Source organism: Pleurodeles waltl, chromosome 11 (genome assembly GCF_031143425.1).
Source record: "Pleurodeles waltl isolate 20211129_DDA chromosome 11, aPleWal1.hap1.20221129, whole genome shotgun sequence".
NCBI lineage: Eukaryota > Metazoa > Chordata > Amphibia > Caudata > Salamandridae > Pleurodeles > Pleurodeles waltl.
This window is the reverse complement of record NC_090450.1, coordinates 1002585593-1002601872: the sequence shown is the minus strand read 5'-3', so window position 1 is coordinate 1002601872 and position 16280 is coordinate 1002585593. Positions and strand designations below refer to the sequence as shown.

The window sequence follows — 16280 nt, the reverse complement described above, 5'->3', positions numbered from 1 at the left end:
CTGAAGTGACTCGCCATGTGTGATCTTGGCACTGACCAGTAACCTCTCTGTTGATTCTTTCCCAGCTCGGACAACCATCGTGGGGCTCCTCTATCACAAAATGCACGAGTACTATCGCGACATCAATCCCAGCGACACCAGGTGAGTGTCACACAGGTTCTGTCTCTATGTCGGGGGCTGGGCCTTCATCCTTCCAAACAGACCAGAGCATCCTCCAAACCTTCGCATCACAAACTCCGAACCTTCCAAAGGAATCTCAAAACTTTACTCTTCTGAAGACATTGTTCAAAATAACCCTCCCCGCCAGGCTCCTGACCAGGCGCCCCCTCACATTTATTGTCCTAACCCTGTTACACGACTCCCTCTCTCGATATAACTCCGCAACTTAAGTTAAACTAATTTAAGTTATCTTGTTTTTAACTCTATAAATACTAGGGTCGATTCAAGAAGGTAAACTGAGACCAAGTTAGACTTATTCTGGTCTAAACTTAGATTTTTGGTCCAAGTTTACCTTTGTGAATCGGGCCCCATGTATTTATCTGTGTAACCTGAATCTCCTTAACTTCTCGAAATGCTTAACCTGTGATTAATAGGTAACTTGTAACTAAGTAACTATCGTCATGAGTAACTGTCTCCCCCTAGAGCGTTACTCTGAACCTCTCTTGTAACGCGCTTTGCTCAGCACTAGATGGGACTCCGCTCCATCTGACTCCGAGAGAGACGCTATTTCCATGCCGGTTTTCCCAGGGGCATGAACACTGGACACTTTTTTTTTTAGGCAGTAAGTTTGCCCAGAAAAATCACATGAAGTTTTCAGCAGCATTGTCGTCTTAAGGATTTCTGGGGCCTTGGGCCAGACATATTTTGGGGACCCATGTTTGTAACTATACTGCTCATGTTGTCTTTCCAGGGCCCCCCAAAACCCCTAGGATGCCACTGGGCAAAGAAAGACTCGGGGTAGAGAGGAGAGAGGCTGAGATATGGGAATAGACAGAGGTCAACCAGACAAACAGAAAGTCATAGCTGCCAAGTTTCCCAGGTTCATGCTTGATATGCTGCTTTTGTCCTGTCTTTTTTCTTTGAATTCTGGGACTTGTAGTCCTTTTTTATAGAGCAAAATAACACTACAAGTCACAAAATTCAAAAGAAAACTGGGACTGATGCAGCACATCATACATGGAACTGGAAAACTTGGCAAGGCTGAGGAAGTTCACCTTCTCGGGGGACCCGTTGGAAGGTGGGACCCTGCGCAATCGCCCACATTGACCATGTCCTAAAACGCCTCTGCGCTGCAGCCAAGTGTCACCCCCCCTTGGTTTTCATGCGTGGAGCGCACACAATGCCCCCCTGCCAGATCTTGCCTTTTGGTATCATTTCCTACCTACCACGACCCCCATATCATGGCTGCCAAGTTTCCTAGGTCCATGCGTGATGTGCTGCTATAGTCCAGTTTTTTTCCTTTGAACTCTGGGACTTGCAGTCCTCTTGTATAATGGAATAAATAAAACTACGAGTCCCAGAATTCAAAGGAAAAACCTGGACTGGAGCAGCACATCACACTTGGACCTGGGAAGCTTGGCAGGGCTGTTACCCCTCCACCACTCCTCCCTTCAGCAGCACACATTTACCATCTTCTAAGAGTAACTGGAATTGTAATTGCATTTGTATAGCAATTACTACTCCTGATGACGCTTTGAAGCACTTTAGGTGATAAATGTTTGAGGTTAAACTCCATGGAATGGGAATGCGCCCGTACCGAGCACCCATGATGAGGGCTTCCAGGCGCTATAGGTTGTGCCTGACATGGAGCAGGATCTGAAAGTGGTGCATCAAATTGATGTCTGCCACACTAGATTCACATACAGGCTTTCGTACTGGCCACCGTGTGGCTATCTAGTGGAGCACTACAGTAGACCAAGGGGGTTTAGGGTTGTTCAAGATCACACTGTGTGGCAATGGACAGCTAGGGCAGGAGGCCTGAAGAAGATATTTAAACTCCCTACCTGCGCCCCAAGGTGATTGTAGGCCCAGCAGGCAGTGGGGCTGGGCTGCTCCTTTGTTCATCTGAGGAATCCTGTTGTCCGTGTTCTCGAACCTTCATTTATACTTTAAATTAAAATCTAAGTAGTCATCACTGTGATGTGCCTGACCTTAATGACAGAAGCTTGCATACCTGGGACATACATAAGCTGCTGTCCCTGGGACATTCACTACCCCATCCCATGCTATTCTTGTACTGTATGTGTGGCAAGGTCATGTTTAGTCTGCCTGCACTGCACCTACTGTGTGAGGGAAGCTTGCATCCCTGGTGCCTGGCTGCCCCTGAGCCGTTCACTCCGCCATCCCATGCTATTCTTGTTCTATGTGTGAGGGAAGCTTCTGTTGCTTCTGCCTGTGCTGCACCTAGTGTGTGAGGGAAGCTTGCACCTGTGCTGCCCCTGAGACGTTCACTCCGCCATCCCATGCTATTTTTGTACCGTATGTGTGGCAAGGTCATGTTTAGTCTGCCTGCACTGCACCTACTGTGTGAGGGAAGCTTGCATCCCTGGTGCCGGTGCTGTTCCTAGGACGTTCACTCCGCCATCCCATGCTATTCTTGTACCGTATGTGTGGCAAGGTCATGTTTAGTCTGCCTGCACTGCACCTACTGTGTGAGGGAAGCTTGCATCCCTGGTGCCTGGCTGCCCCTGAGCCGTTCACTCCGCCATCCCATGCTATTCTTGTTCTGTGTGTGAGGGAAGCTTCTGTTGCATCTGCCTGCGCTGCACCAACTGTGTGAGGGAAGCTCGAACCCCTGCTGCCTGTGCCGCCCCTGGGACGTTCACTGCTCATGCTATTCTTGTTCTGTATGTGTGGGAAGGTCCTGTTGTGTCTTCCTGACCTGTACCTACTGTGTGAGGGAAGCTTGCATTCTTGCTGCCTGTGCTGTCTTTGAGATGTGCACTACTCCTGCCCATTCTATACTTGTTCTGTGTGTGAGGGAAGGTCCTGTTGTGCCTGCCTGTGCTGCACATGTTGTGTGAAAGAACCTTGCATCCCTGCTGCCTGTGCTGCACCTGTTGTGTGAGAGAAGCTCACACCCCTGTAACTTGTGCTTTCCCTGATAAGTACAGTACTCCATCCCATGCTATACTTGTTGCGTGTGTGAAGGAAGGCCCTGTTGCGTATGCCTGTGCTGCACCTGTTGTGTTAGAAAAGCTTGCACCCCTGCTGCTTGTGCTGCCCCTGGGACGTTCAATACTCCTGCCCGTGCTATTCTTGTTCTGTATGTGAGGCAAGGTCACATTGCATCTGCCTGTGCTGCACCTACTGTGTGAGGGAAGCTTGCACCTCTGCTGCCTATGCTGTTCACTACTCCACCCAATGCTATACTTGTTCTGTGTGTAAGGGAAGTTCCTATTGCATCTGCCTGTGCTGCACCTACTGTGTGAGAGAAGCTTGCACCCCTGTTACTTGTGCTGTCCCTGATACGTACACTACTCCATCCCATGCTATACTTGTTCTGTATGTGAAGAAAGGTTCTGTTGTGTCTGCCTGCGCAGCATCTGTTGTGTGAGGGAAGCTTGCACTTCAGTCGCTGTTCTGCACAAGTTTTATGTCTGGGGAAGTGTTCAATGCTCCTGCCTGCTGCACCTGCCCCGTGTGTGGTGACAACGGTCACCTCTACTATCTGTACTGTACATGACCCTCTCTGTGAGGATACCTTGCAATATGCGTGAGTGACAGGTACGCTGTTCATGCTCACTAGTTCTGTGTGGGCGAGAGTATTCATGGTGAGGGAACATTGGCCCACTGTTGTCTCTGCTATACCTGTGTCTGTGTGCAGCAAGCTTGCACTGCTTTTGCCTGTGAGGCGCTTGTTTTTGTGAGGGAGGGGTCCTTACCCTGCTGCTCTTGTACGTTCTATGTGTGAGAGAAGCTTGACCTGCTGCTCCCTGTGCTGTTCTTGTTCTGTTTGTGTGAGAAGCTTGTCCTGCTGCTCTCTGTGCTTGTTCTGTGCGTGAGGGATCCTATCCCAACTTCTCTCTTTGCAGTGCTTGTTCTGTTTGTGAGGGGTCCTTGCCCTGCTGCTCTCTGTGCTTGTTCTGTGTGAGAGAAGCTTGCCTTGCGGCTCTCTGTGCTTGTTCTGTGTGTGAGGGATCCTATCCCAACTTCTCTGCTTTGCTTGTTCTGCGTGTGAGGGATCCTTACCCTGCTGCTTTCTGTGCTGTGCTTGTTCTGTGTGTGAGAGAAGCTTGCCCTGCTGCTCTCTGTGCTGTGCTTGTTCTGCGTGTGAGGGATCCTTACCATGCTGCACAATGTGCTGTGCTTTTCTGTGTGTGAGGGATCCTTACCATGCTGCACAATGTGCTGTGCTTTTCTGTGTGTGAGGGATCCTTACCATGCTGCACAATGTGCTGTGCTTATTCGGTGTATGAGAGAAGCTTGCCCCACTGCTCTCTGTGATGTTTGTTCTGTGTGTGAGTGAAGCTTGCCCTGCTGCTCTATGTGTGAGGGCACCTTGCTTTGCTACTTCTAGTGTTGTGCTTGTGTGTATGAGAGAAGATTGTCCTGCTGCTCTCTGTGTTGTACTTGTGTGTGAGAGAGAAGCTTGCCCTCCTGCTCTATGTGCTGTGCTTGTTCTGTGTGCGAGAGAAGCTTGCCCTGTTGCTTTGTCCTGTGCCTATTCTGTGTGTGAGAAACTTGCCCTGCTGTTCCCTTTGCTTGTTCTGTGTGAGAGAAGCTTGCCCTTCTGCCCCTGTGCTGTGCTTATTTTGTGTGTGAGAGAAGCTTTCCATGCTGCTCTGTGCTGTGCTTGTTCTGTGTAAGAGAAGCTTGTCCTGCTGCTCTGTCCTGTGCTTGTTCTGTGTGTGTGTGTGTGACATATTGTAATACAATGTGCCATTTTCTGATTCACAGGATCTGCTATACAGACCCACCCCTCCACACAGACCCCTCCTTGCCCCCTGTGGGTGGTACCTCTCACCCCGGGGACACTGCTCCTGCTGCACAGACCCTTCACCTGCACAATCAGACCCTCTCCACCATGTGTCTGTGCTACCTCTCACACTGGGATCACTTCACCTGCACACACAGACCCCCTCCACCCTGCGTCTACCTCCCACCCTGGTGATAATTACTTCTGCTGTACGGACCCTTCTCCTGCACACACAGACCCCCTCCACCCTCTGTGTGGTACCTCTCACCCTGGGGATCCATGCTCCTGCTGTACAGACCCTCCACCTCCACCCACAACCACCATGTGTGTGTTCTACCTCTCACACTGAGGGCCACCGCTCCTGCTGTACAGACCCTTCCCCTGTACACACAGACGCCATCCACCCTGTGTGTGTGTGTGCTACCTCTCACCCTAGGTGTCCATGTTTCAGTTGTACAGACCTTTCTTCTGCACACACAGACCCCTCTACCCTGTGTGCGGTGCCTCTCACCCTGGGGGTCACTGCTCCTGCTGTACAGACCCTTCCCCTGCACACACAGACCCCCTCCACCCTGTGTGTGTGCTACCTCTCACCCTGGGGATCACTCCTCCGGTTGTACAGACCCTTCCCCGGTGATCACTGCACCCGCTGTACACACCCTTCTCTCACTTGTGTCACACACTGTCGAGGGTCGCACCCTGACACTGCTCCTGTGAACCCGATAAAGCCTACAGGACACTTTTATCTCATTTTACTCAGTGCCAACACAGTCGTTAGCTGCCACACCCTGCACGTCACACCCCCTTTAATTGTACGATGGGGTGCACAGTGGTGTGATCTCACTGGCGCTTTGAGCTGCGGGGCGGGGGGTTCCCCCACCGATCACGCAACCACCGTGTGGAGGAAACGGGAAAAGCGGAACCTCTGCGCGATATGGAATATTTATTGCTCTTATAAAATAGGCTGCGCGTGAGTGATGAGGCCTCGGGAATCTAGGAGGGGGGTTTATGGGGCCCGTGACGTCAGAGGCGGTGATAACTAACCTGCCGAGAGAGTCAGCTGAGCCTGGCTCTGGGGCCCGGTGTGGAAGTGACTCAGAGTCAAAGAGGTAGTGTTGGAGCGCCTAGAAGCCACCAGGACCCTAGGGCGCAGTGTTCTCTACCCGCGTCTGGCACCTGCTGCTGACACTGGTTGAACACCCACCTGGGCTGCTGGGTACCTGCTGAGCTTGAATAACCTGGAACCCCCCCATGGAGCATCTCTCCAAGGTCCTACCCAAGTGACGTCAAGAAATCCTGGCTGTAGGCAGGGGTGTTAGTGGTGCTGCCCCCCTCTAAATGTATGTTGTGATACATTGTTGAGTACAGATGCTTACACACACACACACACACAACCACCCACCACCATCCCATCCACCATCCCATCCACTATCACTAAATGATGTGTTTCCTCTAACTCTGCACCCCTACGAGTCCCCATTACTCTCTTTCCAGTGCCCCTTAAGCACCTGCTCATTGTATAATATATTTTAACATTATGGGGGATATTCACTGAGATTTTGTGCCATTTTTGCATCAGAGAATTGAGGCAAATAGACTCCATCTTTTTTCCCCAATTTACTTTTCAGCTCCGATCTCGTTTTGTGCTGGAAATTCGTTTGAAAGTATTGCAAAGAGGCACTGCTTTGCTGTACTTAGCGCCGAGGTAGCGTTCCCATGTGATCACGCATTTAAAAAAAATAATAATAATAATTTATCCAGAGTTTTGCATCAAAAAATAACACTCATTTCAAATAGGCACCAACAAGAAGAAATACTTTAATTTCTCCTTTCGTTTCTGAGTGTCTGTGTACTGCACCGTGCAGCACACATACAAAGTGTGAAAAGTTCTAAAGTTAGTCTAAGCGTTGTGTTTTGTAGTGGAAGGGTGCTAGGCTCACACAGGCACCCTAGCGCTATGGTGCAAAGGTTTGGGAGTGGCACAGCTACCTGAATGTGTGCTGGCAGGGGACCAAAGAGCCATATCTCTGTAAATATGGTGCTCTCCTGCTCTCTCCTTCTCATGCAGTGCAACATTTTTGCCAGCTCCGTGCAAATTTGGTTAAAAGTCCACTATGTGCCAGCATGATTGTTGGGAAAGTTGAAGCTCACACCCCTCAATTTTACAGATCAACCTACGCCCGTGGTTGTAGGATGTGTGCACTCCTCAGAATGGCAGTGATAGCTGCCATTCAGCCGTAGGACCTGGCCACGCCCCTCAATCTGCCATTGCCTGTGTCCCATCATAGCGCCTGGTTTCACCCAAATATGGAAACATAAGTCTGAAGAAGAACCCCTCCTGGCCCTTTTTATACCATGAAAACCAAACGAACATCTTTTCATGACCCACTGTTTCCATGGTTTCACTCATCTGGGGCTCTGGCACTTTCATCTATTAACTCAAATAATCAAATACAACTCGGTGTTACTGAGTGGGATTATAAAAAGGCCTGTGATTTACGCATAAAACCATGGTGACATCTGTGGCTGCAAGTGCTGCATAAAATGTGATGCCAACACCTGGTGGCCCACTGCCCTAGGCCCCGCACCCACCCCCGCAACCTATGCACGCAACCTCGGCATCATGCTCGGCCCCTCCCTCTCCATGACAAAGCAAATCAATGCTCTAACCTCCTCCTGCTTCCACACACTCCGCACTCTCAAAAAATCCTGCAAATGGATTCCCCCAGAGACCAGGAAGACAGTCACCCATGCACTCATCAGCAGCAGAATGGACTACGGTAACGCCCTCTATGCCGGCACCACACTCAAACTCAAACGCAAACTCCAGAGAATCCCGAACACAGCTGCATGCCTCGTCCTTGGCCTCCCCCACCACGAACGAATCTCACCACACCTCAAATCCCTTCACTGGCTCCCCATAGACAAGAGAATCACATTCAAGATCCTCATCCACGCACACAAATCCCTCCACAAAACCAGCTCAACCTACCTCAATGAAAGAGTTAACTTCCACACTCCCACACGCAACCTCCGATCAGCCGACCTCACCCTAGCCACAGTCCCCCGCATCCAGCACACCACCACAGGAGGCAGGTCTTTCTCCTACCTCGCCCCCAAAACCTGGAACTCCCTCCCCACGACCTTCGCAAAACCAAAAACCTACTGGTCTTCAGAAAGAACCTCAAGACATGGCTGTTCGATCAATGACCCTCCCTGCCCCCCAGTTCCCCCGCCCCCAGCACCTTGAGACCCTCACAGGTGAGTAGCGCGCTCTACAATTTTTTTTTATTGATTGATTGAACATACATTCTGAATATGGCCTGGCGCACGTATAAAATGATGCTTCTGCCCTTTATCCAAGAAGCCCATTCATGTGGAAGTTGTACCCTTATGAGGACTTAGAAAGTGTTTTCCTGTAGGATGCATTACCACCGTTTTCAGTCTGTTCCTATAATATGTATCTTGGTGACATGATTGTCTGTGCATGTAAGGCTGGGTGAGTGTTGGGCTTGCCTTTGAAAGGCTTGTAGTGCTGGGTCAAAGCCAGACACATGCTTTCATGACACAACTTACCCTTCCACTGCCCTATCAGCCAGTAAGGGCCAGCTCCCCCTCTCAAATCTCTTCGATTTTCCCATTGGACAGTTAGTTAGCCGCTCACTGGTGGCGATGTCTAACTCGCATTAACTGTATTTGACCGGTTCAGATGCACCCCCGTCACTCACTCCTCATATTGTCCCATTTCAGGATTGCGGGGGCTTGGGAATACAAGGACCACGCGATCATTGCCACCAGCCACCTCATCTCCTTGAAGGTGGACCCTCGGCCAACCCTGTCTCAGAACGTCTCGGGGACTCCGGTGGTCACCATACATCTGGCCCACGTCTTGGTAAGTACCGCGCGTACGCGTGAGAGCTAGTACCGTGCAGCTTGGTGTACAGACGTGTGACTATGATGTTTTACCTTTACCGGCCTCCCTGAGGCACAGGGCGCTTGGGTAATATTCACATTTCTCTATAAACCTACATGACTTCTTAGAAATGTTGAAAATCCGCTCCAGTGGCGGCCATTTTGTTTGGCTCCAGGCACTTCCTCTGTGGCTTTCTTCTTCAACCTGAGTGACTGCCAAATACTAATCCCAGCCTGACAGCTGTTTTACACACTGTGTCTATTTAATGCTGGCAGATGATGTATTATTGATCAGCAAGCAAACAGGAAGTGATACCAACAACAGGTTATTAATTTTTAACGCTGCCTCGATTGATCGCACACTGAGTATGTCAGACCGCTTGTGCATTTTTTTCGATTGTTGACTTTCTGATTCATTGTTTGCCATCTGTGAGGACACAAGCTGATGACTGGATAGGCTTTCAGTCTTGTTCATAGGGTGCTGCTGTAATGAGCTTTGCCTTATGTGCAACTGTGTGTGCAGTACATCCTTTGTCAGGGGAGTTCTGGGGGGGCGGGAGGGGCTCATGCAGGGAGGACACCAGGTATATCGTTGTTGAATCCTGTGTGATACAAAGTGCTGACATGGGGTTTTGGCTGTGATTTTTTTTTTCAAGTACTAAAAATTGTTTTAAACAAATTGCAGGCAAATGAGCACACTTCTGACCCTTGTAAACTCTGTCCCCTCGACAGATTTGTGTGAACTCAAAATTAATCTGAAAATGCTGTGTGTTTGCCAAGTGTTGTGCAGATCTGTGAAAGTACGCCAAAGTTATTAGCAAATCAATTCGTTTTTAGCCCCCCCTCCACACTTTTAATTTGCAGTGCACCTCATTTCTGTATATCAGTATATCCTGTGATTCCTGCTCTGGGATAACTTGTTCACAAATTACAACATTTTGTGCAGATTAATTGCACCTGAAAGTGCCCCTCCCCCCTTGTTGGGCCTGTACAGAACTCGTCACACCAGCAGAATAGCTGCCCATCATCTGTGACTGGTGTATACCACGGTACCAGGATCAATAGCTACTCATTGCTTCTGACTGATATCTACTGACATTTTACAGTTGAGGTCATGTTCATTTCTCATTGGTATCAATATATTATTTCTAATTGCTCTGTAATAACGAGCGCTGCTTATCTGCTGATAACTTCTGCCTTGTATGTACTGTTGCCTGATAGATTTCCACCAATCATGTTTATTACATTCTTCCCCTTAAAAGTTAATCTCATTAATATTTAACAGTCACCTCTGTGAGCTATCTGTTAATTCATTTGCGAGCCTGGGGCCACTGGCAATTGCTTTATTGTTTGTAAACGAACAGATGATATTAACAACAGATTCCGCGTTCCTATCTATGTCTGGAAAAGTGGTTATATTGGAGGGAAGATATTCAGATGCAGCTTTGAATGAATTAATGAGATAACGCGATCGACCAATGAACTGGTCTTTTTCAAACGGGACAATTTCTCAGCACCTTTCTCTTGATATTTGGGACCACGGGTTGAGGTTTTCTTTGTATCGTAGACTGATGTATAAAAAAAAGTTTGAATGGAATTTCATTAAATAAGAAAAGGGCCAATTGGTTTATAAAGGTCACCAGAACCCCAAGATGGCAATATAGAGGCATATTACACATTACTAGTTATGCATTTTTAGGGTTGAGCCTGCCTAGCATTCGCTTGCGCATGCATATCACTTGTGAGACGCTGTAGTAGTTAGAAAAGGGCTCGGAGCCCCGTTCATGTCACGTCAGTGTCTTTCATTGGTTCGTGGGCTTGCCTGTTAAAATCTGCTTGCTTTCATTAGTGAATTGCATGCATACGTCATGCCTTTTCCGGTGGCTAGCCCTCCTCGAGCGCATCGACCAAGTACTGAAAACATACGAGGCTGCTGTTTTCCGTCCAGTTTTGTGGACTACTTTTTATCTTTTGTTCGCAGCACGATCTCGCTTGGCAGAAGTTGAGCGCTTTCCACGACATCGACCCTGTTACATAGTTAATTGCACTTTTGCCGGTTACGTAGATAATTGAGCTTTTGCCAATAGGTTTAATTAAAAGTAAACTGTAGCTGCGCGATCGCGCTGTTTTTTCCCATTCAATGTGGCAAGAAAAGTCCGGTTGGGAGTTTACAACTGCTAATAGCTCTAACTCGGAGAAATGCGAGACCTGTTGCATTGCAAATGCTTGTTTCTCATGACATGATTTATAGATTGAGATCAGTACTCTATACGCAAATAAGGAGCATTTCAGAGTCATCCGATAATGGGCTACTATTTAAAATGTGTTTTATGCAACAACGTGTATGATAATGAGTCAAAGTTTATATGCAAAGTGAACTGTAAAGAAATTGAAAACGTGCTCTAAAATGTGCTTTTCTTTTGTGAAACATAGACACTAAAAATAATTTAACAAAACATAGCATGGAAATAAAGTGCAATGTGGGACAGGGTCCCTTTTTGCGAACAGGGTGCTGCGTTTACAAGATTTATTTTCACACATGTGGGGACTCGTTGATAGGTGCTTGCAGCAATGAGGGTCCTGCAAGGATGAACTTCAGAGATGTGCTGGTCATTGCTCTGAGAGAAGCACGGCCATTGGGAAAGCACTTTTTTATCGGCACCAAATAGAAGAAATCGCTTGTTGTGGTCCAGTTTGTGTGATGTATCTCAGTTGGTCCCGGTTGATACTTTTCATTCTTGTATTTGTTGGAATAAGAATTCACAAACCTGTATTATGTGTAAACCAACTAAGTCAACAATTCCGTAGTCTCACTGTATACTGGATGTCAAATATGATGGTAACTGGGGATCCATAATATTGTTATGAGCAAATTTATAGCGAGGCCCCTATGGCAGTCTTAGGCGCATAAACAGCTAACTCCACGGCTATAGCTGCTATGGTTCTCTGCTAGTATATAAGCCGCACTGCAGTATAATTAACAATGTATTTTTCCTTCTGTTTCATATCTTTTCATCAACCTTTTCTTACTTATTTCCTGTTATCCCACTTCTTCTTTACTCACTACGATCAGGAATGAATTGAACTATCTATAGCTATGAGTGAGTATCGAATTGAACTGATCTCAGACACAACGATTAATTTGGGGTGAAAGTGTTGTGTAGCCGTTAGGTGGGCAAGCAGGCGGTATGGTTTATTGTACTCAGATGAATTATCTTTCCCTCTACAATATGCTCCTTTTTGATTTAAAAATAAAAAAAAAATAAGATGAAATGCTGCGTTAACAATCCATTTAACTTTATTTGTTTATGGAAGTCACATATCCTGAAAATTAATTCATGACTGAATTTGGAGCAATAAGTCAAAGTTATCTTTTCTATAAAACACGGCTAAAAACTACTACAGATATTCAATAAGAAGTCTTCTCAACATAAATATATGTTTATATTCACTCAACAAGAGGCAAAGTACTGTTATGGTGATATGCTCACATGAGATAAGTACTAAGGTTTAGAAAATAAAAAAAATACTGATATACGCTAGAAAAATGCAAGTCATAGTTAAGTGAACTAACAATCACTTGCACCCTTCATGCACTGCTTATTATCTGACAAATTCTACCACTCAGAACATGTTAAATGACATCATTCATCATTTACTCCATAAACTCTTACATCATTTCAAAAAAAGAAAATTGTTACTAAACGCCTCTAGTCATACGCAGCACAGAGTCGTTATTTGTACATGTTTGTGCGTAGAGTAGAAGTAGTGTAATTTCTGGGGAGTTTTTAATGGAAGCTAAGATCTTTTTGCCATACGTAACTGTAACGTCACTTTAATCTTTGTTTTTATCACTCACTCTCTGTGTGTTTTTGATTATACTCAAAGTTGAGCGTACACCCAGTCCCAGTGGCGTAGCGTGGGTTGTCAGCACCCGGGGCAAGGCAAGTAATTTGCGCCCCCTAACCCGTGGATTTTAGCACTCGCGAGCGCGCCCCCCCCAGATGTTGCGCCCGGTGCGGCCGGCCCCCCCTGCACCCCCCACGCTACGCCACTGCCCAGCCCCCTTGTGCTGCCTGAAGCCAACCCCCCTGCTGACGAGTCATTGCCATTTGTGCAGCCAACATCTCTAAGTTTAGGATTAGCTAATGGCTTCCATGAGGAGCTGAAAAATTGCCAGAACCTCTTACCCATCTTTCCAGTGTCCTACTGCAGTTCATCACAGTCCTCTTATATACAATTAGAGCCCTAAAATTCTGCACTTGTGACAAAAGTGATGGGCACCTGAATGCCATCTTGATGGAATCAAAGCTATAAAACTGAAAGCATTTCCTTTAGAACTGAGCAAAATGAGGGGGTTTATTTTGTCTTAGAAATGATGGCTACTGGTCTAGAAAGTTAACATGAGGACACCTCAACCATGTCAATTAAACATTTTGAAATGCAGAGAGAAACGTACTTTCAACACCAGCAGCTGCTGTCACTAAAGTCCCTACGGATCAACTACAGCGTCACCATAGAATTCTAATGAACATCTAAAGCACTGACATTCATGTATTTATGACAAAAGTGTGGCACACATCAACCCCATCTTGTTGGATACAAAGCTGTAAAACTGAAAGGATTTTTTTTTTTTACAGAGGATACCTCAGTAATTGAACAGAATGGGAGGTTGCTTTTAGTCATAGAAATTATGGTTAGTGCTCTAGAAAGCTACAATGAGGCCATAATTTCCAGGAGTTATCACGTATTTTCCATCCTTTTCAATACATGCTGACATGCAGAGTGAAACCTGTACTTGCTGCACCAGCAGCCGTTCGTTAGTTAAGGCCCTAGGAACCAACTGCAGCGCCTCCACTGAGTCCTAATGAACAACTAGAGCGCTAACATTTTGTATTCAAGCAAAAGCGGGGTTCTACTAAACAGCAATTTCTTGGGCTAGGAGCTATTGAATTTAAAGCCTTTCGTGAAGAGAAAACTGAACTAAACGAGCTTTCAGATGTGAATGTGCACATGAAAGCAGCAGGGTAGAAATGTGAGTGGAAGTGTGGGGTTTTATTAATTTGGGACATTATATATATATATATTCTATATTCTTAAAAAAAAAATGGGGATCAAGGTGAATTGAAACCGCACCTTCTTCCTTTATTGTATATATGCAATTTATGGCACTTTTCGGTGCACGGGTCGTGAGGGCCAACCCCCTAGACCTCAAATAGCCATGGGCTCATAACATTGAAAAGGAGACCCAGCACAGCCATTGATATCCACAAAATTATCACATTTCTTCAAAAATCACATAATTCAATAGAGTTCTTATGAAAACTTTGTGTTCTTTATTTATCCACAATGACAATATCTAATCCATCATAGCCAACGCATTTCGTCCAAACGGACTTCTTCAGGGCTCACAATTGCAGTATGTAACGCGCTCCACGGCAGAACGCCCATGCACGACTCACATGGGATGGTATTCTGGTAAGCAGGTACTGACTAGGCTGAGTCTGTGTCACACCTAGGTGAAGTACTGAGGAGGATTCTCAGATTTGCGTGTCTGTGTGTGTGTGTGGTGGGGGGTTAGTAGGATAGGTCGTTTCAAGCTCCAGGAGAAAGAACAACCACTGGCTCTGGTTCTACTTGTGTGGGGGATATCGGTAAGTAGGCTGAGCGGATTTGTCTGATGGGTGTGTGAAAATTGATCTGATTGTTGAGGTCGGTAGGGCAGTGCTTTGTATGGGTGTGTAAGGAGTTTTAAGAGTGCATGTTTGTGGATGGGGAACCAGCAAAGATCTTTGAGGTGCGTGGTGATGTGAGCGCAGGGAGGCAGTCTCACTTTGGATGGCCTGAATTCTTCTGATCAGTTGGGGTTGATTATGACAAGAGAGTCCTGCTGTAGTCCAGTTTCCTGGGGGACAGGTCTGTCTATGTTGACCGGTAGCCACCTGAAGATTTATTTGTTTTTTTTGCAGGATATTTAAGCAGGAGTTGGTGACTGCATTCACTTGTTGGTCATGGTGAGCTGGTTGTCAAGTGCTATGCCGATGCCCTTAGCTTGGGTCGCTGAGTTCCGTAGACCATAAGACAGAGTTCCATAGTGATGTGTCTTCGCTGAAGAGTGCTGTTTACGTTTCCTCTGTGTTGAGTAATACATAGTTGTTTTTCATCAATCTGGTGACTTTCAACATTCCAGAAATGAAGCCGGTCCTGGAGCCAGGTGTGTTGTCAGAGAAGGAGAGGATGAGATCGGTGTCTTTTGCATAGGACATGACACTGATGTGATGGGAACCCATCATGCCGGCGAGAGGAGCCATGAAGGTGTGGAAGAGCGTAATCTTTGGGCATCTCTGCAGGTGAAGCTGGTGGTGCCTGATTGACTGGTTGTGGTCTCTTAGGAAGGAGCGGATGCAGCACAGGTCGTGACTGTATGCCAGCTTTGTGAAGGAGTTGAATGAGGACAGGGTGTGAAACTGTGTCAAATGAGGTGACTATGTCTAGTAAGATGACGGCAGCAGTGTCTTCCCTGTCCTTGATCAGGTGGATGCCATCTGTGGTGACAATGAGTGCCAGTGTTTTCATGTTAATAAAAACTGTGGGAAGCATGCATAAATACCACATAAAACCATTTTACCCTGCTTTAAAGTAATCAACATGGGGTCACTCACAATAGATCTTCAGCCTTTGTAGTCACACAAAAAATAAAACATGCTAATGACTTAAACACTATTGCAAAACACTTAGCTGTAGCCTGACCCAACCAAACAGAAAATCACTAAAAACTTGTGCAGATCCTTTTTAATTTTTACAGCAACTTCAAGTTAGGCTGAGCCAGTGGGCTGAGCCCTACATGGTCCAGGGGGGTCAGGGTGTCCCCATCCTGCCCCCTTTACCTTATTTTTATAGTCTCCATATCCTGAAATGGTGCCTGCAACATTTCTCTTTCTGTTGCGGCCACCCAATCCTGTGGAAGGTCACAGGAGCCTTTCACTCCCACGCATGCAAGGCAGCTGATGGTAAAAAAAAGTTCCCTCTGCCAATCAGATTGCATCATTATTTGAAGTTGCATGATTGCTGGACCCTTGCGAGCCTCCTGTAAACCCAACCATCCAGATTTACAATGTTTTTGAACATAAATTACTCAAAAGCATCTCGCATTTGCTCGAGTTAGAGCTATTAGCGTTGTAAACTCCTAACCAGACTTTTCTTGCCACACAAATAGAAAGAAAAAAAATTAGCACGATTGCGCTATGTAAAACGCAGAGCGATCGTGCTGAAATTGAAAACAAAAAACTGAGCGCGATCGTGCTATTCAAAACCCAGCGCAATCGTGCTGCGTGGAAAATAAAATGATAAAGTAGTACCGAAACCAGGCTGAAAAACATTGAGCCTCGTAAGTTTTCAGTAGTTGGCCGATGCGCTCGAGGAGGGCTAAACACCGGAAAAGGCATGACGT

General features: G+C 46.6%; 1 protein-coding gene across 2 annotated transcripts in view; it reads left to right on the top strand.

The window, feature by feature from the left end:
- The window catches only part of ADGRD1 (adhesion G protein-coupled receptor D1), a 634610-nt gene that overhangs the window by 183238 nt on the left and 435092 nt on the right, over positions 1–16280 (top strand). For both annotated transcript variants that reach the window (XM_069215354.1, XM_069215353.1), the window contains 2 exons: positions 66–141; positions 8669–8810. In XM_069215354.1, the coding sequence (XP_069071455.1) occupies positions 66–141; positions 8669–8810 (218 nt within the window). The remainder of the gene's footprint in view (positions 1–65; positions 142–8668; positions 8811–16280) is intronic.